This window comes from Toxotes jaculatrix, chromosome 6 (genome assembly GCF_017976425.1).
Source record: "Toxotes jaculatrix isolate fToxJac2 chromosome 6, fToxJac2.pri, whole genome shotgun sequence".
Lineage (NCBI taxonomy): Eukaryota > Metazoa > Chordata > Actinopteri > Toxotidae > Toxotes > Toxotes jaculatrix.
In genome coordinates, this window is record NC_054399.1 from 13,200,202 (window position 1) to 13,226,424 (window position 26,223).

Below are 26,223 nucleotides of genomic sequence, written 5' to 3' on the forward strand. Positions count from 1 at the left end.
TCATGGAGAGGAAACACCACCAAATACTAAACTACAAGAAGCAAAAAAAAAAAAAAAACTCTGCAAACTGGGACATTTGCAGAAGTTATACTGTTGGTCTAGGATTGTTTGTATTTCCACAATACAAATTTCAAAACTTCCAATCACAGTGAGGAATTAAAGGGTCAGAAGAAAATGAAGAAATCACAACACAAGACATACTCAGACTTAGGGCCCCTATGTACTTTTCACATCATACGTTTGTTGCAGGGTATTCGGCTCTTTGTTGAACTGTCAAGCAAAATCATAGAGTGTGGATAATTCTCCACAAATTCAGTCAACGACAATTTTAAGCGCAAGGTTTAGGGTGCACCAGGATAAACGTTTTTCCTCAATACTTTTGTCAAAACATTTTTTAAGACTTGGTAGCAACTTTCTAGACACTTGTAGGGAACCCCAAATATTACAAAAATCCCACAAATGTGTCCAACAAGCCTTAGTGGTTTAACTCCACCGAAATCTTCTTTCTTTAAAGTCAGTAGCATCAATAACAAAACTTTCTTTGACATTCCCAAGCTGCATCGTACAAGACACTTAAGTAGATCAGTTAATAATTAAGTATCATGTCATGTAAGTCGGGTGAGAAATCAAACACAAACTAGATGATTGTACCTTTCTCACAATAATTTACTCACGGACCCTGTCTGGTGAAGCTCAGGTGATGAGAGGTCAAACACAAATCATTTAAGCGAGGGCACAGTGAGCGCTGGTTCTTTGTCAGATCTACATGAGAGCCTAGTGCTTAAAGCTGTAACTTGTTAAAGACAGGAGCCATTTTCTACAGGACATTGTCCTGTTAATCAGTAGCACGTGTTACACCTCAGATGTGGGACTTCAGTACTGTCCCTCCTATGAACTAAAAGAACTAAAATGTCTTAAGTGCCAATATCATTACCAGGAAAAACACAGCTTCTTTGAACATTTTTTAACAGTGGACTAACTTGTCTTGCTATCTTTTTTCACAAAGTAATCTCATGTACAGGAGGGAAAAAATGCAATGAAATTTTCAATATTGAGTTTTTATTGAAAAAAAAGTGCCTCTTGATTGACAACCTACGTGCCAAATTTATCAGTGGATTCAATTTAGAAAAGGCCTTTAGTCTGATTCTGAGGTATACATGTTTGTAAAATAGCCAGAATTTGTAATGAGGTTTGGTGTGGTGTTCTTGCTTGTAAAGAGGGAAATAAGTTGTACTGAGGCCAAGTCAGCAAAATGCCAACGTAATACTTAAAATCTGTTATTTTACTCGATCTTAAAGCCATACTGTACTGCTTACTACAACATACATGTATCACTCAATAGTATGTATTGCTGGTTGTATGATGTCAAAGTTAGATTTTTTTTTTTTTTAAATGCTGAAACTTAGATTGTGTAGGCTACGTTATCATTTACTAGAAGAAATTAATATATAGACCCCCTATTATCATTATTTCATAACTCCATTACGCCAATGTAAAGCGAGTTATGAAATGTAAAGTGAAATAGTCCGAATCTGATGGCACAGCATTACAGGTAAGCCATGTAACCGTGTATCAGGATGAGTGCAGGGATAAAAACAACAACAAACAATCTAATTAATCGTCATTTTGTCCAACTTTTAACACAATGAGTACTGGAGGTGCAAAGAAAATGCGACAGAGCGGTGGGTCACAAAGCAAAACAAAAATAAAAGCTGTCTGAAGGGCACCCAGTAGAAGCACTGTCATCATGTCTCAGATATGCCTTTAGTGAGGCCATGGGGTTTCCCCTGGCTTGCACCAGGGCTGACGTACTGGCTCTATAGCCTGCAGAGGGACTGTGGAGTGGCCAGATGGGACTTCTGGTTATCCGACAGTTTTTTTTTGTTTGTTTTGTTTTTTTAAAAAAAAAGGCCTTGATCCTCCTTTCAGGGTCGGAATCACATATTCTTCAGTCCAGAAGAGGTGGGAGGGGAAAATTCTTGGCAACAGGAGAGGGAAGAGGAGGGACACAGTCTTCACTTGTGTGTTTGTACTGAATCTGGGAGGTAAAAAAAACAAACAAACAAAAAAAAACCCAGTGTGTTTGAAGGTTATATTGCACAGTTCTACGGAATAGTAGAGACAGACAGGTGACCGGGAGGTTATTGGCTGTTGAGGGGTGTTATATGGGTGGTGAAGCTGTGTCTGCTCTGTGGTCCAGCACTGAAACACAGAGCGCAGTGGCACTGTCTGTCTGGATCTTGAGCCGACACACAGGGCTGAAGGAGGGAGAGAGGCCTCATTTACGAGTCCAGAGAATCAGCTGGAGAACAAAGAGACAAGCAGGAAAACTTGAGATGCAAAAGACAGAAAAAGGAAGTATATCACTTTAATTTCTTAGCTGCTCTTTGTTCTTTGATCCTCCAAACAGAGAAGCTGGTGGAGACTGAACAAGTTCATGACTACAAACGGGTTATATCACTTCCATAAAACATGCAATGTCTCATTTCTCATCTACAGTACGATAAAGCTGCTGTAGTAGAAAGTTTGTTGTTGCCCTCAAGTGATTTAAACTCAAATGTTTCATTCTCAAGACACAACAACCTCAATAACAGTGTTTAACTGCTGATGCTTCCTCTTGAATTTCATGCATACTTCTTCCCCAAAACAAAAAACGAAGTCATCACCCACTTCAAGTTTGACAAGGGTCTGGTAATTTTACACCAGTTGCCAATAGTTATTAGCCTTACAGATGCCAGTCTAAAGCTTACAGACTTAGTTTTTGTTAAGAAACATTAGTAGACATGTCAAGAGAAGTCTTGCTAGATTGAAATTAGAGCAAATCACAGTGCTGTAAAAAAAGGAAATAAATACAAAAATTAGTATATACTTTTATTATAACACATTGTACTTATGTACACAGTGGGTTATAATGGGCTGAATTTTAAACGCTAGAACCTCCTCCTAATGCAGTTGTGTGATTAACTGAAGCAAGGGGCGGCACACAGCAGCAGTTGAACTACACTATGCTTCCGTCCACGCACTACTGAAAAACTTGTTGGATTGGAAACTGCCCAAATAATTGATTCCCAACATGCGCAGGAACACAGTCTCCCTCTCCTTACCTTCCTGTGGTGGGTCAACATTGATCTCCTCTGTCTCCTCTGTGTCCTCCCTCGCCTCTTCTGTGTCATCCCTCATCTCTTCGTCTGCATCTTCGTCATCTTCTAATTCGCTGGCGATGAGCTGTCGGGCCAGTTTGATGTTCAGGCCCTCGTTGTAGTGCATCTTCCTCATCATCTGAAAATGCTTCTTTTTGGCTGCAGGGGAGAAATAAACATTTTTAATTAATTTGTTGAAAGCAATGGGTGCATGGAGAAATTAGTGTAGTTAAATGTGCTGCTGGCAAATTACATCCTCACTTACTATCACTAACACATGGTAGACACCAAGTAAAACCTCCTGCGTCTCTATTGTTTTTATTACTTACTTTAAAATAGGTCAAAATGATAAACAGGACACAGCGAGGGAACTGATGAGCCTTATTTTAGTGGATTTAAAAAAAACTTAAGTGTTTGCCACAACCTTGAGATGAATAGTAACTGCATTGAAATAAGGTGAAAGAAGGGTGTGTGCGTGTGTGTGTGTGTGTTTAAGAGAAAGAGAGAGAGATATGACATGAGTAGATTCCAATAGACTGGGGTCTATATTTAAGCAGCATAAAATTTCTAAAGTGTTCTTTTCAAAATAAGAGGTTCATTACATTCTGGAACTGCAGACCGGTTACTGAGGCAGAAATGGTCGTTACTGGTTGTCATGAAATGGCTGTGCAAGTCTATTTTGAGTTGATCCCAGACAAAAAAAATCAAATCAAAACTCCTCCTCCATTCCATTCACTTTAATCTGAAAAATTAAGCTTTCATCTGTAGCTGTAACACTGGTGTTAAAACCTTCCAATAGGTGGCACAATTTGGCATGTCTGGAACTGTGTCAAAAACTGCTGAAGCTGCAGCTCTGCAGTTGGATTACATCGATTGGATTTGCAGTTTCTAGACTGTTCTCTTGCTTTTACCTGTATAGTTCACATATACATGTGCAACTGGAAGGCATGGAAACTATTATGCATCACTACTGGGAACCCTGTATCTGAGAAGTGTGTGCATACATGTTTGTCTGAGAGTGTACATAGAAGGGCAAGGTCAGAAAACAGTCAAAAGCATCCTGATGCTCTGTATGTGTGTGTGTGTGTCTTACAGCAAGCCAGTGAATGGTCAAGAGCATGCGCACACAAAAACACGCACAAAACTCAAGCCCTTTCTCAAACTGATCCCTCTCCACCAGCACTTCACTGCGGAGTGTCACTCTGCATTTAGTCACTCTCACAGCTGCAAAGGACATTGTGTATTAAGGTGGAGAGTAAAAATAAACAGGTGAACTGTGGGACATATTCACTGCTATTAGCCAAAAAAAAAAGAAAGAAAGCCAAGGATGCGGATATACAATACACTTCTCTCGTTCCATGGAGTTATGACTGTGCTGCTTAATTTTGAAACAATATCTTATCTTATTCCACTGAAACAAGATAGATGAAGGCACCAGTGGGTGTGGATGTGATCAGCTGAGAGAGGAAAAGAATCTCTGTGTTTACCTTGTTCTTCAGGAGTCAGCTCCTCTTCCTCCTCCTCACTACTCTCTTCCTCTTCCTTCATGAAGCGAGGCTCTGAACCCTCAGCTGCCACCAGCCTTTTAAAGAAGACAGAAACAGACAGCAAATAAGTACAAGAAATTTCAATTAACTGCTTCTTTAGAGTATTTACATTCCCATTCTGCCCTTCCTCTGTTGTGTTTTGATCATATTACATGAGCACATGACCAAATAGAAACAGGGAGTAGCAGTAACTCCTCCTAAAGTCATTTTGGAGAAATGAATAAAACTTCTAAAAAGGCTTACTATGGAGAGAAACAGACATTAGAAGAACACAGATGGAGAGAAATTAGGCGAGGGGGAGGAGAGAGTAGGCACAGTGAGAGTGTGTGTGAGTACTCATGCATGAGACAAAAATAACAAGAGTTACTATCCCCATCTCTCACACTCACACAGAGCTTTAACAGCAGAGAACAAAATGAGTCGAGGCATAATGGTTTATGGCTCGACGGATGACTGTGAATATGTCGAACTGCCCCGGGGAAGCTCCCCTTTTACTGCACTACTGCTGTCCAACAAACTGGCCTGATTCACCCAGAAAGAAGACGGTCTATTGCCCTACAGTTTGAAAATGCATCAGTAATGGTATCAGATTTACAAAGGGAATGGTGATAGAGACAGGAAGGAAGAGAGAAGGTGTAAGTAATGGAGTGAATTAGGTACAAGGTAAGTCAGGCATAGTTGGATAAGAAGAGAATTGTGAGTGGATGGACAGGGGAAAAGAGCAGCTGTTGTACTATCTGGAGGGTTTAGTGTAAAACAATGGAAGGCACTCTGTGTGGAAGTAAACAAAGGCGGCTAATTGACTTACAAGCCCGGAGCTAATCACTATCCTCTCTGTGGTGCACACACTCAAACTGGCTCATCCCATTCCTGCATCAGTGGACTTATGTAAGCACGATAGCCCACAGCAAATATACTTCTCAAGCTCCCATTACCATCCAGAAGACAGCTCTGAGTGATAGATGCATAGTTCTTAACACCACAAAGACTTCAGTTCAAAGGCTCAGGGTGAGGCTGCCACCATGAGAAGATCTTGGCCTGCTCCACATTTGCTTCCGTTTGCCTACAATGATTCTTGAGTTATTTTGTCAGAACACTTATCAAATTTTTTGATGAAGCCCCCATTCTTCAGTGTGTTCCCAAAAACAGAGAACACACATGGTGAGATTATCAAGTTGAGGCAACATGGCAGTGACGCTCTTAATCAAAACAAAACAGCCTTTGTAGCTACATTGTGTTTCTATTGAGATTACCAGTCATTTTCTGACCCACAATGGACTTCTGCCTCTGACTGTTGAATGTTGGTATAAAAAGCTGGTTCTAGAAAAAGGCTATTGTTCTTTGATTCTGATGAGCTGACTCCAAAACCTTGGTTACAGTTTGGGAATAGACCCATTTCTTTGACAAAGGAATCAAAAATTTCCTGCAATTACAACTTGCCATTTTAAGAAGACAACACCTTAGCAATGCACATATATTCTAGGATTATTGCTACTTCTAGTTTTACTGCATTGTAGCTCTGAACCTTTTTACTCTCCCCATGTAGTTGTAAAGATGATGAATCCAAACTTTATCTGGATTCATTCATTTAAAGATGCCCTGAATACAGCGAAATGTCTCTAATACAAATCAATATATTCCATTCCATTCCATCAGCATGCTTCAGTTGCTTCAAGACACAAAATTGAAGGCTATGTTGGTTGAGCAGCCTGTCTGTTAGTACTAACAACCAGTATGATTTAGAGCTTCTCCTCACTTGTTTCTCCCTGGATTTCATGTCTGACAGGAAACACCTATAAACCCGCATTTATTGATCGGCAGTTGGTGTGGCTGAAAGTCAAAATGCAGGAAGTCTTTCCATGAAAACAAAGAAAGGCTGTCAGATGATGTTAAACCCACACACAGTGTACAGCTAACCTCCACACAGAGCATAGGACAACTACATGGGTTTGGATCATGTCTGATGGTTTGTAGTCTATGTGATAACGTTTGTGTGTGTTTGCACAGCACGAGACATGCATTTTTACTATATATTCACTAGCAATTTTTTGTTGAGTTGCAACAAACAGTCCACTAATCAATTACTCAACTATTTTGATAACAGATTAATTGTTTTAGTCATTTTCTCAAATGTAATGTTTAGATGCCTTTCTTTGTCCTTTCTGATTGGAAACTGAAGATTTTTGATCTTTGGGAAATCATAATGGACACCTTTCAGTACTTTCAGACAAATTTTAGTAAAACTATGGCTCTTCTTTTGACTACTTTCAAAGTTGTGTGTGCTCCTTCCATTATTCTCACACATCACCCCCTGTACAAACAGCTGACTAAACAGACTTGAAGTGAAACATACTGTAGTCTCCTCAGTCAGCAGTCTGAGAACACGCCAAATTTAACGAGTTTGGGGTATACTGCTGACCTACCTGCACTGCCTCCCATATCTACATACTCTGTGTGTGTGTGTGTGTGTGTGTGTGTGTGTGTGTGTGTGTGTGTGTGTGTGTGTGTGAACTACTTGACATCGCTTTCCGCCTGGACAACTGAGGTTATAACTGAATGCTAGCTAGCTACAGCAGCACTGGCTACCTTCACAGCACTTCTGCCACTAGGGTGTGCAGTATAAAAGACTGTGGAAAAACAGAGCGCCAAATATAATAGGTAAGTTATTGGTATGACACATTCTTGCTGGAGGACAAGGACATTAGAGTGTGTATTCAGGTGTGGCTTATATGGGTTACACCTGAGAGCACAAAAGATTTTTTCCCCCTTTTCCAGGTTACATTTCTGCTTCAATAAAAATTTAAAATGCTACACACTGTACCAGCAGCTACACAGACAGCAGAACGGCTACTGTGGCCAACCTAATCATCCTTCCTGTCACTGCTTGTGTACTCCCTTCCTCTCTACCTCTGTACTTAGTTTGCACTTTGTCTCACTCCATTCACGTTTCATTCTTACTTTGATGCCAGGTCATCAGCTACAAGTCCACTGTGGCTGTCGGAGTCACTCAGTGCCCCTTCGTCATCATCGTCCCCCACCATCCTGAAAGATAGAAATTAAGCAAATAAAGATAGGTGAAAAATGAGGCAAGGGTGGGAGGATTGTGAGGGAAAGGAAATACACACACAAACAGAAGCAGAGAGTCACGCAGACAAGTTGGCGAAGAGGATAAAAGCTGGTGAGAAGGGCAGGAAAGAGGACCATGAGGAGAGAAAGAGGAAAAGTCTGCAACAAGGGTGACCTTCCCTGCGGCACACTGACATATTAGATTACAAACCTGCTGAGACATCCCTGTAACACCAACACACACACCAGCCTAACTCTCTTAAATTGGCACTGGTGGCAGCTTTAAAAGGCTATGCAATCATATAGGTAAATTCTGTAGTGTTATGGAATATTTGTAAAGTGGATGGAGGTATACATTTTCAAAAGAATCTGGTCAAAGAAGGTCTTCAGAAGGCTCATAATATAAAATAGTACAAGGATCAACTGAGTCGAATTTCAAATGTGTAATCAATACAAAGTGAAATTTAGTCTAAATCCTCTAACCTGTTGTAAGGTGTGCTGGGTTCGTCTATCTTCATCAGGCCGTAGTCTTTGTCGGCTGGATGGTATGTGGCCAGGATGTTCATCTCATCCCATTTCTGGGATTTCTTCCTGTAAAAAGGATCAAAGAAAAAAACAGTGAGACATAAATGGGGGCCAAACAGACAGACATCTTATGCAGACCACTGTGCACCAGCTACCCACCCAGCACCACATCCTCCAGGGAGAAGAGCGACCAGATTTAATCTAGGACCGAACGTGCCCCAGTTTCCTCTCAGACTGCATTATTTTGGGAAGGCACACATAAAAAAGCCCTAAAATGTCATTGGCACCAATTTGGCTTCTTAAGACTTTCAGGAAGTGACATTGTACTTGATTTTGTGACAAGGTTAGGGGTGCAAGCAAGGGGCTGAGTGAGCGCTAAGATTGATCAGCTGTGAGTGAATAAGGTCAAAAGTTAAACAAAAATCTCATTTGGCACAATTGCTTTTACAAGAGTTGATTTTTGAAACACACCTGCTGCTAATCCCCTAGATGCTTCCATTGTCATCTGGCGGATAAGGTTGTCGCCTCTGCATGCTCCATCAGGGCTTTTTGTTCACAATTACGCTAATCCTCAATGCCCTCTCAAATCTTCAGAGGAGATGGACAGAAACCAAAAATAAATCAGCACCGAATGAGAAATTTAGTCTGACAGATAAAGAGAACATCTGTCATTATAGTGCAGTCCTGTAAGATGAGACATTTTCTTTGTCTCATTATCACAGTGTTTACTTATTTTATCATGACTTTTATAATTTTAATTTCCAAACAAACTAAAGTGAAGCCTAAAGCTATAAATCCAGATGCACCAGGGAGTTCTCTGGCTTTCTCTAGCCTCTCCTGCCAAGGTACTGTACATCAGCCTGACCTTGTTTATGGAACAAAAGGTTGGGTATCATGGGAGGCAGCCAGGGGGTAGGAGAGCAGAGAGGCTAAATCCTCTGCCTGCTGCTACAAGTCTGCAGAGCTCCCCTACCTCTATCCCTCACAACAGACCTCAGCCATTAAGATTCTGCAAATACCCATATAATTTGTTCTGCCCTGCTTGGAGCACCAAAGGAGGGTGAGTCCTCAGGTCCCAAGATAACCTGCCAATCGCAGACAGTGTTAGAAATCAATTTTCATACTCCTTTCTGTCACTGTCCTGTGTGGCAAACTGTACCTACAGTTTCACAAAATAAACCCCACAAATTTTTGTGCTGGAAAGTAGGGATACCGTGCACTACTATATTACCTGCAGGAAACAGTGAAAGAGGTTGGTCAATAAATCAATTCATTTGATTGTGGAAGCTGAACCAAGTTGATTTCCTGGGTGCTGCACTGTCTCTGGCAGTTTCCCATGGTATTTGGCTTTACTTAAAAAGATAGCACAGAGCTACACAAGTGGATGAAAAGGCACATGAATATACAGTGTAGATATTTTGTTCATCAGGGGGAAAAAACAGGATTAATCCATAAAAAAACTTTTTGTATTCAATGAGAAATAGGGCAGATGATAAAGGTGCTATCCTTGTATCAGTTCAAACTGACACACCGATTGAGGGAAATGGTTTTGTACAGAAAGTAAGGATGAACAAACATCACTATGGAAATAAACCTTTCCAAAGTGATGTTTGAAAGGTTTTGGGTAAGACTTGTGCACATTAGTTATTAGCAAACATTAGCAAAATAATTAGCTGCTGATCTGATTTAGGGGCAGCAAGAAGAAGATGTCCCAATGAAAAACCTCTCCGTAAATAGGCAGCCACATAGGCCAGTGTTGCTCATCCTGATAAAATGTCCTTGACCAATATACTGAACACAGTCATTCTATTAAATTGGCTACATTGCTAGATGTGTCTGTGTTACTGCAACTCATGCAAAACTAGGAGGCCCAGAGAGAGAGCGCATAACTGCCAACACTACATGCAGCAATCCTGTAAAGTTTTTTCTCTCTTTTTTTTTTAATCTGCATCAAGATCCAGACCTGTGACAAAATACACACAGTGATGGACAATCATTTTGAAATATCAAATATATTCCTATGGGGAATTTGGTCAAGGATGAATTTGTTTTTGGCGGAGGTAAGAACATTGCCTTATGGGTATGTTTTAAATTCATTAACTTTCTCTAAAGCAAGCTCAGATCTGACAAATAAAAAACTCCTGCAATTTTCTCTGCACAAAAAAACCAAATAGCTACTCTGTGTTAACATCTCACAGAGTGTTTGTGTTTGTGTTACAATACCAGGTGTTAATAAGTGTGTAGTGTTTCACTCCGGTGTGCTTGTAGTTACATCATTCAGAAGAAGAGAACCATGTTCTATTTCCACCAAACTGATGTTACCCTTAAATCTACTCCAGTCCACTCACTCATTCAGAACAAATCATCACCAAAACTGTAATACAATGATGATGCACCTGCTTCTGCATGGGAAAAAAATAACAGACAGCACCAACCACTAGCACACACTAAATATAGAGATGTATCTCTTACGTGATGGTGACTTATCTCTCGAGGGTGGTCAACAGCTGGCAACATAACGCTTTGGGAAAACTCATTAAATAGAGTGAGTCATCATTGAGAGTTGAGCTGTGCTATCAGGTAGCACAGTCAGAGGGGAGTGGAGAAACGTCCAGCTCGGTGCTCTCCACTACAGACTGAAGCAACCTGCGGTAACAGCAGCAGGCCCCTGTTTTTCAGTGGAGACAGCAGCTGGTCGAAATGCATAAACTATCATACTAGTACCATATAACGTATTAAGCCAAAGGTAACAGCGAAGGAAATTTATTTGAGCCACTGGAGAAATTCTCATAAATTGTATCTGTCCGTCTTTCCCAACTGAATGAACATGTTTTATCTGAATTATGACCATGTCCAAAAAACAAACTTAGCCATTTTAGTTGAGTGACATGAATTTTAGCAAGTCTAAGTCATTCATTTTTACCACTTTCTTTTACAGTGAAACACATAAATCTCAGAAATGACACCGTCATGATCCAATAATTTGATTTGGGTAAAAGTTTGCATGAAATTTGATAGATAACCAACTACACTTATGACTAAAACAGTTTCTTACGCCCCTATCATCTCTCTAGACTTCAGAGAAAAAGTTGGTCAGACACCTGTTGATTCTGGCATTATCAGTTCCAGATGACTTATCTGTGTCCACAGCTGACTTCAACTGATGTGCCCAGAAGAGGATAAATGGTCTGAGTGGTATTTTTCTGTCCACATTATGGAAAGTCAGAGATTCACTGTCTGCCAGTCAAACTGCCCATCACACATTCAGGATGCGGCTCGCAAAACAGATAGAGTTTCATGGAGGCATCCATGAATTATACATGACTGGGTGTGAGGCTCATACATCTCTGTTAACTAAACAGAAGTGGGTGATTGAAGGGATAACACAAAGTCTCTAATGGGACAAAAAAAAGCAGCCAAGGCCATACAATGCCAACAATACCAAAGGAGATCAAGTTCATGTCCTGTTGTTGGTATACAAACAGATAATGTTCATGCATAGTAGAGTCTGTACAATTTCTGTTTATCCAATACCTAAGAAAACACAAAAGACTGCATCATGAGAGCTGCACTCTAATGACTGTATGCACTGAGTGTTCCATCTTCTGAGTCTATGTTGTGACTAGAAATCTATGGTGGGAAGATGAATCTTTTAAACATGGACAGGTGGTAGACCAAATGAATTCTGGGTGGTAGGTATTTGTACAGCTTGTTCAGGATATCCTCCGGGTAATGTAGAATGAGCTAGAAGGCAACGTGATATGTTCCACACAATTGAAGCTGATAAGGAAAACATGTCTGGGCTGTAGTCAAGCTCAGTGTGAGTGGTGCTGTCCTGACTAATGGTAGAAATAAAGCTTGCCAATCTTCTTTGAAAACCACTTCAGCAGAATCTGTCTGTATGCACAGTGCCTTACTATTTGATTCTTGTCAAATTTTTAAGTATAATGCATAAAGGCTGACATTGGAAACACTGACATGGACTTATAAAAAAAATAACTGTTGAACTGTGCGTAAGGAGCTAAAAAAATATAGTTAGATAAAAAAAAATAAAATAAAAGCAAAGCAAAATGTCCAAATAAAAACATATTACCTGTCAGTGCAGGAGTATGTACAGACAAGAGAGTGTGTTTTTGCTTTAAACACAGAGCTTGCACTGGCAGCATGGATGGTACAGCACGGTCAGATCTTGTTCTTCTCATTGCTGTAGATTTAGTGCTTGGATACACAAAAGATCCTTCCAGAAAACTATTTTTCCTCTACGTCCTCGTCACTCAAAGGGAGACTATTTTTGTATCAACACAGAAAAAGCTTGATTCACTGTTGGGAATGGCCTAATTCCTCATACTGCAGCTCAGAGAGGACTGTTGCTAATGTCTAGGACCTGCTGGCATGGAAGAAGCAGGTGGAGAATAAACCACATATTCAGCGTTCAACTTTCACCAGCTAGCATGAAGTATGGCAAACACGAGCTAAATGATCAGAAGCATTGTAGATCAACCAGGATTATTTACAAATGGCTCCTAATATGTATTAGATCTAATTTTAAATGAATGAAAAAATTAATATAACTCTGAAAAACTCAACTAATTGTAGTGCCCAGCTCAGGAGGCTGAATCCCCAGCTCACAGCATTTGGCAGGTGGGTGGTGTTAATTCATCACCCTGACTGTGAATCAGACAGAGTTCAATTCTGGTAAAGCCTTAAAAGCCCTGATATGTTTGAGTGTTTATTTTTATCAACATATTTTAAGCTTTGATTGTTGGCAACATGTTTTGACAAATGCTTTCTTTTTTCTTTAAATAGTTCCCAGCTTCTGTTTTTAAAGTATACTGGTAGATGTGTTTTGCAGGGAGATACACATTCTGCTCAAGGGCACTTTGAAAAGGCCTGATGGGATCTGAACCAGCAATGCATTAAGTATGAGACAACTTCCTAAACAGGCCTGCATCCTTTTTCTGCCTAAGGTATTTTGTTACCCAGTTACTCACAGATGTGTTCCCACATGACATACATAGCTAAAAATACAGCTACAGTATAAATATGATGCAAAAAAAATTCTTGTCCAAATCATGCCATTCCAAAATCATCCCTCAAACCCCATACTAGAAAAGCAGAGATGACTGGATTACTTTATAATAAAAGATAATGTATGGTTTCTCCTAAATAGATAATTCAAAAGAAGCCACGTTGTTCAATTGGCAAGAATACAAACTAATTCAACAGCATCACCCAGAGTTTCCTGGGTGAACAGAGGAGGCTGAAAGTTGGATGTGGGAAAGCAGAGCATTCCAATGACTTAACAGGGGCTGGTGATCTGGGGCGTTATGTCTCGCTGCCACAGTGAACATGTCAGTGTCAGTGATAATGCATAGGAGCAGGCAAGGCTCCAGGGAGAGAAGCCGGTAGATCTGGTGCGTGGATGTACACAGAATCCTTCTAGAAAGCAAATTATCCTCTGCTTCCTCGTCACTCAAAACAATATTATTTTTGCAACAACACAGGAAAGTTTGATTCACTGTTGGGAATGGTATTCACCAATAACTGCCATCCTTCAGAGGCCTATTTTCTCATGCTGCAGTTTCAGAAAGGAAACTTTAATATCAATAAATATACCATGAGCTGTGACTTGCATGTTGATCTAAATGATCAGAAACATTGCAGATTAATCATAATTGTTTTTAAATGGCCACTAATATGCATTAGATGTCATTTTTAAGCAAAAGAACAGTTGATTTAGCGGTGCTGGACAAGTTTTCACTATCTGCATTTTGGTAAATTGTTATAGAGTATATTTGTGCCCCTAAACTGTGTGATTGTTAGCACACCCCAATTTTTTTTGCCCTGCAATGCTCTTGACCTCGTCTGGGACACCTCCACTGCCAAAGAACACACTTGATATTTCAGCCGAGAGTCCTCTGCAGTGAGTGGTTGAATGAGCCAAACTGCTGCCCTAGCCAGCATCAGGATGGAAGTTATGCCGAGCAATGTGAGGTGTCCTTTCAGAAAACATCTAATAGGTGTCTGGACTAAAGGGTACATGAGATGCGTTCAGGAAGCAGAGAATTTGACAAGAGGTATAATGGTAACAGTGAATATTAAACAGCAGTCTTATGAGTTGGTTGCAGATGAACTAGAGCAGAGGTGTATATGAGATAATAGTTTAGAACAGTCTTATTTACCACACATTTCTGCCTCTTTTGACCCAGACTAGTGCTTCAGTTGCTGCACCAGCCTGTAACACCGCTGTCAGCATCACATGTAACATCAAGTCTTTGTTTGCCAAAGATAAAACTCAGAGTACACCCAGCTCCATTTTGTCTACACACTCAATTTTAACGACTCACAATTCCACAAACGCATAGCATAATTTTTAGTTTAAATGTTAAGCCATAAATCAAGCAATCCCATAAAATTGCATTTGTGGTTTTTGGTTAAACTGTAAATGGCAAAATGGTAGCTATTTTAATAGTCAATCCTTTCAGTCATTTTAAAAAGTGTACAAAAAAATGCTGTCATTTTGTTTTTTACATTTTAGACCAAAAACTAATCGAGAAAAAAAATGGTAGATTAATCGATCAGAACATAATCGTTTCTTGCAGCCTTGCAATCTACATACATACATAAATACACTGCATGCTAGCAGTGTCCATCTTTATTCATACGCAGAAGTTATGTTTTCAATCTGTTTGATAGTACAATTAACAGAAAGCTCACTGCTCCAGATGTAACGAACATTGAGGGTGTTCAAAACTTGATTAGGGGTGTTTCATTAATTTACTAAGATACAATGTTTAAAAACTTACTAATATAATCAAGAGTAAGGTATAGCATCAAACCAAGGTTATATGAGGACATGACAATCCGGGGTTAATAATATTTGATTCAACATAACGCTTTATGAACATGAGAGAGCGACTTCTTCTGTTCAAGCTGTTGTTGATTTGCCCTATTATGGCCATCGCTGCATGAGGGTTGTCACTGGTTAACGATGTTTTACCCATGTTTTTTTTTAACTACCACTACGTTAGGTCGACGGCGAGGAATTTTCTTTACAGTTTGGTGTCTCTAACTAACAATATGATTACTGGTTACCGCCCGTTATAATCACATTAACGGCTAAGGAACAAGCTAACCAGACCAACGGCTCCGAGAGGCAAAAGTTAGCGCTAGGTTACACATACTACCACGATTTTTATCAGGAAGGAGAGACCATCTGATAGTCGCAAGAAAGAACCAGAAAGTTTTTATACAGACAGCACACACTGTTGGCTGACATTAACAACCAGAGAGGTGACTTTTACGTTAGTTAGCCCGACACGGGAGTAACATTACAGAGGCTAACAAGTGTTTAGCTAGCTAACGTTACCGGGCTACCAACCTCGCGACAGCCAAGCAGAAAACTTACTGTTGGTCATCCTCCGAGAGTCCGGGGGCTTGTTCAGGATTCTCCACCGGCACCTCGTCGGGCAGCGATTTGACGTTTGTCCCGCTGTTCTTGTTTTTCAGGATGCCTTTTATCGGCCGGGGAGCTGCCATTCCCACACGCTGGCTGTCAGACCGGCTGGCTGACTCAACTGTTTCTCTTCAACTGATTTTCTGCTTCTGTGATTTCTGCGACTCAATTGCGAAAAACGATTCGTTTTTTCAACACGCTCCCCGTCATAATTCAATACTCTTTCAGAAACGCAGGGGAAACCTAGGCAGGATCTTGGCGTTTCAGCATGCCTACTCCCCGGTTGTTCACTGACTGGCGGGGCAACAGCAGTACTAGAGGTTCGGCAGGGCTCCAAACATCGCGAGATTTTTGCGATTGTGCTCCCTTCATGTACTCGGAAATTTCAAAGTTAAAAACGCGTCAAGAAATTTCTATATTATTTAACTGAAATAATGTATATTCATCTGGAATAATGTAGACTGCAACAACAGTAGAATTTTGGGGTATGTTTTTTTTATTTAAAAATGAATGTGAATGCAGCAGTAAATGCAGCAAACTGCAGTTTTTGCTGAATGGCTGGGGGAAGAGAGAAAATGTTCAGAGACTCAACGATCTTGCTTCAAAAAGAAAATAAATCCAAATAAGAAGCCTCAAAGTGCCTTTGTATATAATCTTTCATTTCACGTTCTAAACCTCTGTAAAAGTCATATCAGTACAACATCACACTTTGCAGTAAGACCCTGGGTCATTCATGTGCACTCAACCTGTCTTTATAAATCTAACACGCATGAACACTATAAAACTGAATGAGTGCTAGAGGACAGATGAATCAGGGGCAAGTGAATATAACTCATGAGCTACATACAGGACGTACATTCAAGAATTACACAGCAGTTGTCTTTGAACCAAGTTTGATTTCACTTGTAACTGATGTTAACTGAATTCACCTTGCAGCGAGAAAAGTCAATAGATTTGGTTAAGGGCTTATGTGATTCAGGGATAGAAGGAGATGCCGATGATATCCAAGTGGGAAAAAAATTGGAGTGTTAGATGATAAATTTCTTTTTTCATCTTAATCAGTGATAAAGGTCCCAGCACAAGTGTTTACATGGTAAAGATCTTATCAACACATTTTGTTAATATAACTAAGTATATATACAGTTGTACATACTGTATGTTAGTGCTCTTAGCTTTTAATTTCAATTTGAGGCCCGTCATTTCAGCTACAGCCAGTCCTTGCTTGGACTTTTGTCCAACACAAAATTTGATTTATGAATCACTTAATTTCCTGTGAGTAAGAAGAAAAAATTGTATGTGTATATATCCATCTATCACTCAGCCTTTGTATGAAGAGCTATGAAAGGCAGAGATTTGGCTAAACACACAATGACAGACTAATTTAATTTTTAATGATACTCTAAGCCTGAGATACACTCCTCAGTTGTCACTCTGAAGGATTCTTCATTGTCTACAGTGTTTCAGGCAGCTGATGGGAGATCCACAGTCGGGCTGATGGGTGACAGATCTGGATGGGCCTTGTCTGTATTGATGGGAACCATGAGCATCAAGGCACGGAGTGGACTTGCTTTCTGATCAAAGTCCGTGCTATGCTCAGCTGCTTGAACCAAGGTTTCTCTGTGAATTTACTGTATCAAAGAGAGAAAAAAAAATCATTACAGGCAGTAATTTGAAGCTACCATGTATACCATTGACTTAATTAAGTGATATTTTGGTATGTAACTACAGTGAACAAATGAGTCAACCAATAGGCACAGTTTTATGTCAGTGGTTTCGTTAGTGCCAGTGTTTCTGCAGATTAATACAGTTCACATCATCCCCATGGCTGCCATCTCTCCACATATGTTTCTGTTATCTTCTACTTTACCTCTGTTGGAAGCTGGAAGGAACAATGCCACATAAGGTAAACAAATCTTCTGTTGTACCATAAAGTCATTTGTGATATTCCTATTTTCCGCCACGTCCAACCGTGTAACACAAAATGTAAAATGTAGTGCTGAGCTCAGTCTAATTACAGAAACCCCTGAAGTAATTGTAGAAATGTCTCGATGGTAAAATACATGCAGCACCTACTCACCTACAGTGAGTTACTGTACACATACACATGAACATATACAGTAAAAAAATGTAGAGACCTGGCTATACTCAAGCAGTATATGGCATTTTCTCTTGGTGTTCGGCCACAGTGCTGAGAGAGGGACTCCAGAGATGCAGTCACAAGATTGGAAGATTTTTGTGATGAACCAACAAACACTGGCTTGGGAATGCTTTCTCTTGCAACTTGCGGGAGCGTAAAGTTGCCCATGCAAACAATGCGGTCTCTTTCCTTTGTTTTATCAGAATGGCCATCATCTCTATGCTGCTTCCACCTTTGCTGTTTCTCTTTATAGTCACCAGGGCTTACAGACTGCAGGCTGGGTAGGTTGGGTGATGACCTTTTGGAGGGGAGGTATGATACTGAGAGTAAGTTGCTGATGGGTGGTAAGTGTTGCAAAGCTTTGGCTCTGATTCCTCTTCTTGGTTTGGTCTCAGCTTTCCTGGATCTGGAGCACATGTGTGGCTGGTTGAAGCCATCTACCAGCAACATATGTCCCACCCTGTCTTTATATAGAGCACTGGTGTACTGGCATTGATTGGAGACCACTCTCTTCTGCCCCAAACTTACCCAGTGTTTCATCTGGAGGTATATGCGCATGGGCAGGGACATATTTGGCAGGGATACTACTGAGCATAGCTTGTTGGCTAAGTAGAGCACACAATCCCTGTGACCATGCTGAATGGCAATTTTTAAAGGGTCACGACCACCAGGGTCCCGACACGCCAAGGTCAAAAGGTTCTTGTTGATGAAGAGCTTGAGGATGAGGAGCTGACTGCTCTCTGCAGCTACATGGATGGGACACTTTGCAGCGTCTCGGTGGGCGGTTTGGTGGCACCACTGGCGGTACGGATGGACTCCCACTGGTTCCTCAGCAAGCACCCCTCTCTCCAGCAGCCAGCCTGCCAGATCCAGGTGGCCTAAAGAGGCAGCGATGTACAGTGCTACCCTCAGCTGAAACCTGGAAGACAGAGGAAAGTTTCACTTGATGTAAGCTGAATAAAATGTTTGTAATGCTTGTAAGATCTTACTCTGTCTTATTATGGAAAAACAGCAGTTCTGTCACACTTTTATTTTGTTGTGAGGAATTTAAAACCTCATCACAATCTTCTCCTCTGATAGGTGGCTCTGGACTGTCAATCTGTGGCCGAGGAGGCAACCTTGGAGGAACTCCACCCACCCATCCCATGTGTCCAAACGAAGAGTCATGCCTAAGTTTAAAAAAAAAAAATAAAAAACTGCATGGATTTCAAAAGTCTTTCAAAAAATGCAGCTCTCTATACCTAACACCCAGTTCATATCAAGCTTCATTCTGCAGCACAGGTGGAGGCTGTGTACAATATACAATTTAAAGTAATTATGTTTGTCATAAGCCAAGAAGATGCAAGATCTCTAACCTTTCACTAAATCAATTACACACATCAGTCACACAGCAGAAAACACACTTTACCCTCTTCAATGGCATAGTCTTGCAGTTGATTGCAGTCATAGAGCTGCACATCTGTAAGCATGCTCAGTCTGAAGGCGCTGACAGGGAGGCCGCTTTGCATGGATACCACTGTTTTCAGTCTATCAACGGACACATGCAGAAGAGCGTGACTTCCCATGACTGGTAAGGTTTCTCCTGTCACAGCATTGAAAACGTACATCACAGGCCTTTGCTCACTCTGAAAAATAGTTATAGTAGCACAGTGGCCTTGCAGTTAATAGGACATAACTGGAAGTAACTGAAGTGACAAGATCAGTCCTTGTGTTCATCTGAAAAAGTCACATCCCTCTGAAGGGGTGTCAAGTGAATGCTTTTTTAAATCTCATTTTATAACCGGTATCTGTAGTACACAAGCAAAAAAGGAATGCTATATGGTGTCTCATTATCAGAGGCATCATGTAATGATCTTGCAGTTTGCTGCCACTCTGTGGTTGACATTATGTACAGTCACATAAAATGAAGAGCCACTTTATTAGAAAGATTTTAATATATGGTATGTACTGAATTAGAAAGTAAATTTTGCAGAGAGAAACCTGAAGGGCTTTTTGCAAAATTAAAACTAATTTGTAAGAATCAACAGAAATGCATGTGGATCTATCTACAAAAGTTTTGTACAGGATTTACCATCTTGCAAGCAAAGGATTTTGACTCATTACATATAAACTCATTTAAGTGGGCAGACATGTATCTTTGAAATAAACAGAACATGTGAAACATCAAAGCAAAGTGACCCAGACCAAGACATAAAAAGTCTGGAGAGTGAAATTGGATAGAAACACTTTCACTCAGACCTGTAGAAAACAGCTATTTTTATGAGCGGATGTTAAATAATGACATAAGCTGAGAATGGACACACACACACACACTTACTGCTGTCAACTTTTACACAAGGTTGCCTAGTGATGAGCTTGGAATGACTCCTAATAATAAAAACCAAGTAATGGGGACAAACTAAAGATCTCAGACAGCCATAAACACATGTCCCTGCAAGCTGCTGCTCACATGGGAACATCTTGTTCCATATTAGTGCACCAGTCTGACATTAAATTCACTCACTGTGAAAATGATGTTTCTGATGAACAACCACAAAAATGAAGTACAATGAGTTTTTCAAGTGAATTGTCATTGTGATTGTGTGTAGTGAGAGAGGAAGAGGCAGTTCAAGCTCTTGTGAAAGTAAGCATCCACCCGACTGAGGTGCTGCTGAGGAGGGATCTAAATGTGCACCAGTTTCAGGAGTAGTGGTTGTATAGGTGGAGAATTGCTTTCATCTAACATTTGACTTGTTTAAAAAAAATTAATTACACATTCCTCCCAACCGTGAAGGTAACAATCTGTTTTTAAAATAAAGAATGAACTTTATGAAACCCCAATAACCCCAATACTGTTGCAAAGCAAAGATGGACTTTGTGTCCCATCATAGTAAGCTGATTGTTTTTACTGTAAATCACAGCTTCAAATCTTTGAACGCTTATGATGTTTTAGTACCTTTATCAGGCATCGTATGACACTGCCACTGGTGATGCCCACGTCACACAGAGCCCAGCTGTCCTGCAGGGCAGCACCACCATAGCTCAGCTCCAGATAGTGATAGGCCTGCTTGTCATCTGAGAGTTGCACAAGAAAGTTTTCCTACAGAAACAAGTGGATCGAAGCCATGAGGAAGTACAGACCAAGAAACTAAGCATGTGAACTGAAACAAAAAAATCTTGTGTTGCTTTTTCTTGACATGTAATATAACTAATAACTAACACACTGACAGTGACAGTCTTGTGTCTGTGTCATCTTCAGTGCATGCACATGCAAATACATATATAAAATATTTTGCAATGCATACTACGCAACACTATACTGAAGACGCAAATAATCCATCTAATAATATCTTCAAATCATCATACAGGTTTTCAGGTCAGAAAATTGTGAAGAAATTATGATCCATTAACATTTGAGGCCCTGGGGCCCTGAGTGGAACTTTTATTACCTTCACCAGCTGCTTCATGGCCCCCACGGTCTGATCTGGAGGGATGTCAAAAGGCTCACAGGAGTCCTCAAAGTAGACGAAGACCCTCATGGTCAGGACACCCGTCCTTCGTCTGTTTGGCTAATCAGTGGTGCTCTGATCAGACTGAGGAGTGTGTGTGGGGTGTTTGTCACAAGCAAGAGTCATTGTGGGGAGGGGCAAGAGTTGGGTGGGAGTCTGGGAAAGCACAAGTACTTTTGGGATCTAACAAGTCGACCAAATGTTTTTAAATGCAAAGGATTTCATATTTGTCTTCAAAAAAAATAATATTTCTGAGATGTTAATTGTACTGAAATGGATTAACTTGCTGAGTTTTTAAAGTTAATCCATTTGGGTTTTCAAAAGGTTTCATTAACAGGGACATTTTTCTCACCCCAACAAGTGTAGAATCTTTCAAATGATGTTAAATATTAAAATTTCAAAGCGCAAGACATTAAGATGAAATAATTTAAAAGAAGTGAGAAAATGTAGATGGTTATACTTGAAAAAACTTAGAAATCTAATGAAAAAAGAGAAAAACACACCCGCAATTGAGCTTCCATCATAAATATGCAAGTTTATTTTATGTGAAAGAGCAGTCTAATTATTATTTTAGCTCTTTATTGCAAGAAGTCTCAAATGACTTTGCAGGAATGGCCCAAACATATACAGGCCGAGTACACTGAGTACAGTGTATACTAAAAATAAGAAATCTATCTCAGCATTTGCAGACCATGATAAAATGCTGTGTTGCACGTGACAACAGTCATTCAACCACAAAACTGGAATTTGATATTGTCTCTTGTCATGTGTGCACCAGACCTGCCTCTGTTTTTACAGCAACAATTAGACTTTGTCACATAGCCAGGACTCATAGTCACAGTGTTCTGGTGTAGTTATAGGCCTTAAAGTATTTTACACAGCCATATGTGCAATGTGCATCAGGATCCCAATATTTTTGGTATTTGATTCTTTTAACATTACCACGTGAGGTAGATCTATGTCATTTGCTAAGATGACTGTGATCAGTGTTCAGAATCACTACTTTCAATGTTTTTATTTCCAAAATATAGTGTATTTTGTATTTAAAAGTGTGTACAGTTTTAGCAAGTGAGACCTGAGTTACAAAATCCAACAGTCTTGCGTCAGTTCTTTTCTCTGCCTTTTATTGTGAAACAAAGGGACTACCCACTGGTTTCTGTGTTGAAAGAGTGTTGCAGTAATTTGAGATGCTCTTTGGTAGACTTTTATGGTTCTCTTATAAAGTTTTATAAGGGGCTGCTAATTTGCATTTGACCTTTTAAAGTCTGAAGCTGTCCACTGTGTTTTTGTGTTCAGTCTTGGCTCGTAGCAAGATCCACAAGTTGTGATGATTTCCGTTCTTTGTGCACAAATCAGAACATAAATGAAAACTAAATATAAAAATATAGCAATTTTTTAAAATCACTTAACTTTTATTTTTTAGTCTAAGTTTTTAATCATCTCAATTTCAAGTGTGTTATTCTTATTATAGATCTACTTTTATGCCAATGTTTGAATGGTTCTTTTAGTCTAACTCTTTTTTACTGTGGAGTGTAGTCTGATGTTTATTTTCTGTGGTTTTACTGTATGGATCTCTCTATGTTCTGCAACGACCTCTGGTTGATAAGGAAGGAAAGAGACTGTAAATTCCCTGATTTTATGAATGAATAAATTGAACTTTGAACCTAATAAATTTTTTCTTCAAGTTTCACCTGTACACTTGGCAGAGATGACGTTGTACTTTTACTTAAGTACCATTCAACATGGTAAAAATAACTACCCGTGACTGATTCCATTGATTTCACTCTGCTGGTGGTTTGATGTGACTGTTTAGTGTTCAATATCGTGGCGTTTTACCACTCTACAAAAGTACCATTGTTTTATTGCTGTTTAAGGAAACTGGTCTCGTGCTTTCCCCAAGCAACATGAGCACAGATTTCTAAGTATATCCATGCTTAAATGTGGTCTTCATTATCAACTTTTGTTTGCATGGAACTTTTCACTTTGTAATTGAAGCCTTTAACTAATAATGTTCTTACTAACATGTCAGCCACAGTTGCATTTTTTATGTGTCTGCCTGTTGAGTATTTGGACCATAGAGGGTGCTAGAGATTTAAAAGTGTCAAATGTTTTCAACACTTTCTTGAGGAGGAGCGTAGCAATGTTTGTGCTTATTGAAAAAACAGAGCAGACACTTTTTCCCATTTAAAGAAATACTCGATCGAAATATTCCTCTCTGCAGCCAGTTAATCTCATAATGCACCGACGTAGATGTGATAAAGCTGTAAATACAGACCGGCTCTGCTCATGTGACTGTAAAAGGCAGTAAATTGTTTGTGTCATCACGTGGATCTGTTTACGTCTGGAGTCATTTCCGTAAGAGGGTGATTGACAGATGATTCGTCCAATCAGAAGCCGAATCTGGAGCGGAGGACGTGGCGGAAGTTTACGCTCTCACATGAAAGAAGAAGCTAGCGGATTAAACTGTTCATGATCACACTCCCTCACCCGCCGCTCAAACGGGATGAAGTACATCAAAAATCTTCGCCGTTGTGCAGTTTCCTTTACGCGAAGTATAGTAGAGGAGAGCGATGTCCCGGCCAGCTGCTAAATTCCTGGACAAGATAAATCTCCAGGAACAAATAAAGGTAAACAGCCACGAATAGCAGGTTAACTGCCTGTGTTAGCATCGTGCTAACTCGGGTACAGGACGGTCTGTTTTTGTTGCTAGCTGCATACCTTTTAAGGAGCCCGCACAACACCACTTATAGATTTATGTGTATAAATACATTCCAGAAAAACTGTAGCTAACTCACATTGTATGACAGTAACTCTACCGGCTGTATGTGTAAAATCTGTTCAGTGTGTATACCGTAGCCCTTGATGGTCACTGAGAATTGGTTTTATAAAGTTTAACGCAGTTTTATTGATTGGCAGCACGTTTTGTTATTTTCTCTTTTATCATCCAGTTACTCTGATACATCAGTAATATACTATTGCCTAATATATTTTTTTTTCTCATAATGTGACTGCTGTCAGTTGATGTTTAGTCATCTTCTGCTCGCTTCTGTCATGAGTGATGTTGCATTCACTTCCCTTTTTGTTTTGTTTTTTTGTTTTTTTACCCCCAGCCAGTTTGAAGGTAATGTCTTAGACTCTAGCTGTCCCCATACTTTGTGCATCTTATGTATTAATACGTTTTAGAGTTTGCATTTAAGAGTCAAGAATAAAGTACCACCTTGCAGGTCATCTTATCAAGGTAATATTTTATATTTTGATGACATGTTTGTGATTCTCGACTCTTGACTGACATTTAGTGGTGAATTGAACAGGCTCTACCTTTTATAAGGAAGAACTCACAGAGCAGGGTTGTTTTATTTCCTCCTACAGAGAGGTTACATTTTTACTCCTGTCTGTTTGTTGGTTTGTCAGCAGGATTATACAAAAAATACTGAACTGAGTGGCATCAAACCTGGTCAAGAGATGGGGCATGGGCCTGGGAAGAACCCATTAAATTTTGGTGCAATTAAGGTTAAATGGGTGAATCCAGGAATTTTTTTTTATCACATCCTGACATAGGGAATTTTTTGCCTTTGAAGAGGTATATATTCTACTGAGTGCCATCCTAGTTGTACAGCCATGATGATTAGCCAATAAATCGATTCATTGATCGCTAGAAGATTTGGGTTCTGCACTGTTGTTTGATGGACTAAAGGTGACATTTATTGACTCCACTTTGTGCTCTGGGATATTTTGATGTGCATTTTATCACTGTTTTCTGATATAGTGATAGAATATTTTATGGATATCTTCCACTCTTAACAAAGATTTATTTATTGTTTCTTGATTGACCAAGAGTCTTTTACCTTGTTAATTTTGATGCGCTGGAAATGTATGAACATTGGCATGTTGCTGTCACAGATATTAATATTAATTTTGTCTGTAATGCCCGTCTCCATTTGCCATCTTTGTATGGATGAATAAATGGGGATGTGCTTTAACAAATGGGTTTAAATTTGACTTCACTGTGCATAAAATAATTTTTTTTTCTTCCAACACCTTCTTTGTGATGATAATTAGATGGCTGGTACTGCATCCTTTTAAGAAGGCAAAATCTGAGAAAGAGAAAGTACAGAAAGAAACCATGTCTCTAATAAAAGTACTTTTGTGTTCAGATGCTTTAATGTAATGGAAGAAATGAGGCCGTGCCCTCACAGAACAACATGCTGCACATGTGGTGCTCAGTATGTACGACCTTGTTTGGCAGCAGCAGCATAAGTAGGACAGTGGGGATATAAAGTCACATAATGTGATAGTGAGAGTCTCACAGGGTATCTTAAAAAAAAAAAAACAAAGAATTTGTCTGAAAAAGTTTCTCCGGAATGAATCTAACACATTTCTACATTTGAGCATAAGCAATTTAGTGATTACAGATGTTTAGATACATTGTAGTGTAGTAGTAAATGAGGACAGGTGCTTTTGAAGATGTTTTTTTTGTTTTGCTTAGTTTTTAGATCACTGTTATGGAACAATGAGTAGCTTCCACTTCTGCTTCCACTACACACATGGTGGCACTGCAGTGAAATTAAAATATTGCTATCACCCAAAATGAGTGTGGAAACAATCTATTAAAGAGATATTGGCAAAAAAAAATATGGCCCAAAGTTATTCTATAAAAGTCTGTGAATCTTGGGTAATTTAATGACCAATCCAGCCTGTTCTCTTCCATATTGGCTTTCAGGTTTACACAACAAACCAATGCCGTGTAATCCTCAAATACTACTTCCCTATTTTGCAGCTTGACAACATGGCTTAGTGGTCCAAAGCCCAGCAAGCCTTTAGCTGTTGGTTTCTCCTGACCTGATCACGCTTCCCTCGACTTGCT

The 26,223-nt window shown here is 39.7% G+C and overlaps 3 protein-coding genes across 3 annotated transcripts in view; 1 reads left to right on the top strand and 2 right to left on the bottom strand.

Annotated features, from left to right (window-relative positions):
• Positions 1 to 1,233: 1,233 nt before the first annotated feature.
• On the bottom strand, positions 1,234 to 16,042 carry ppp1r2 (protein phosphatase 1, regulatory (inhibitor) subunit 2). Its single transcript, XM_041040742.1, has 6 exons — positions 15,687 to 16,042; positions 8,237 to 8,344; positions 7,646 to 7,729; positions 4,628 to 4,722; positions 3,105 to 3,299; positions 1,234 to 2,302 (listed from the first exon to the last, which is right to left on the bottom strand). Exons 1-6 carry the CDS (start codon positions 15,815 to 15,817, stop codon positions 2,283 to 2,285), a joined length of 633 nt encoding a protein of 210 aa, XP_040896676.1. The 5' UTR covers positions 15,818 to 16,042; the 3' UTR covers positions 1,234 to 2,282.
• Positions 16,043 to 17,280: 1,238 nt separating this feature from the next.
• Positions 17,281 to 21,389, bottom strand: LOC121183351 (protein ANKUB1-like). The gene is made up of 6 exons (XM_041040391.1): positions 21,300 to 21,389; positions 20,807 to 20,950; positions 19,280 to 19,496; positions 18,926 to 19,040; positions 17,870 to 18,790; positions 17,281 to 17,362 (listed from the first exon to the last, which is right to left on the bottom strand). The coding sequence occupies exons 1-6, from the start codon at positions 21,387 to 21,389 to the stop codon at positions 17,281 to 17,283; spliced, it is 1,569 nt and encodes a 522-aa protein (XP_040896325.1).
• Positions 21,390 to 23,810: 2,421 nt separating this feature from the next.
• The window catches only part of rnf13 (ring finger protein 13), a 38,641-nt gene continuing 36,228 nt past the window's right edge, over positions 23,811 to 26,223 (top strand). The window contains exon 1 of the mRNA XM_041041235.1: positions 23,811 to 23,986. The gene's annotated coding sequence lies outside the window, so the exon portion shown is untranslated. The remainder of the gene's footprint in view (positions 23,987 to 26,223) is intronic.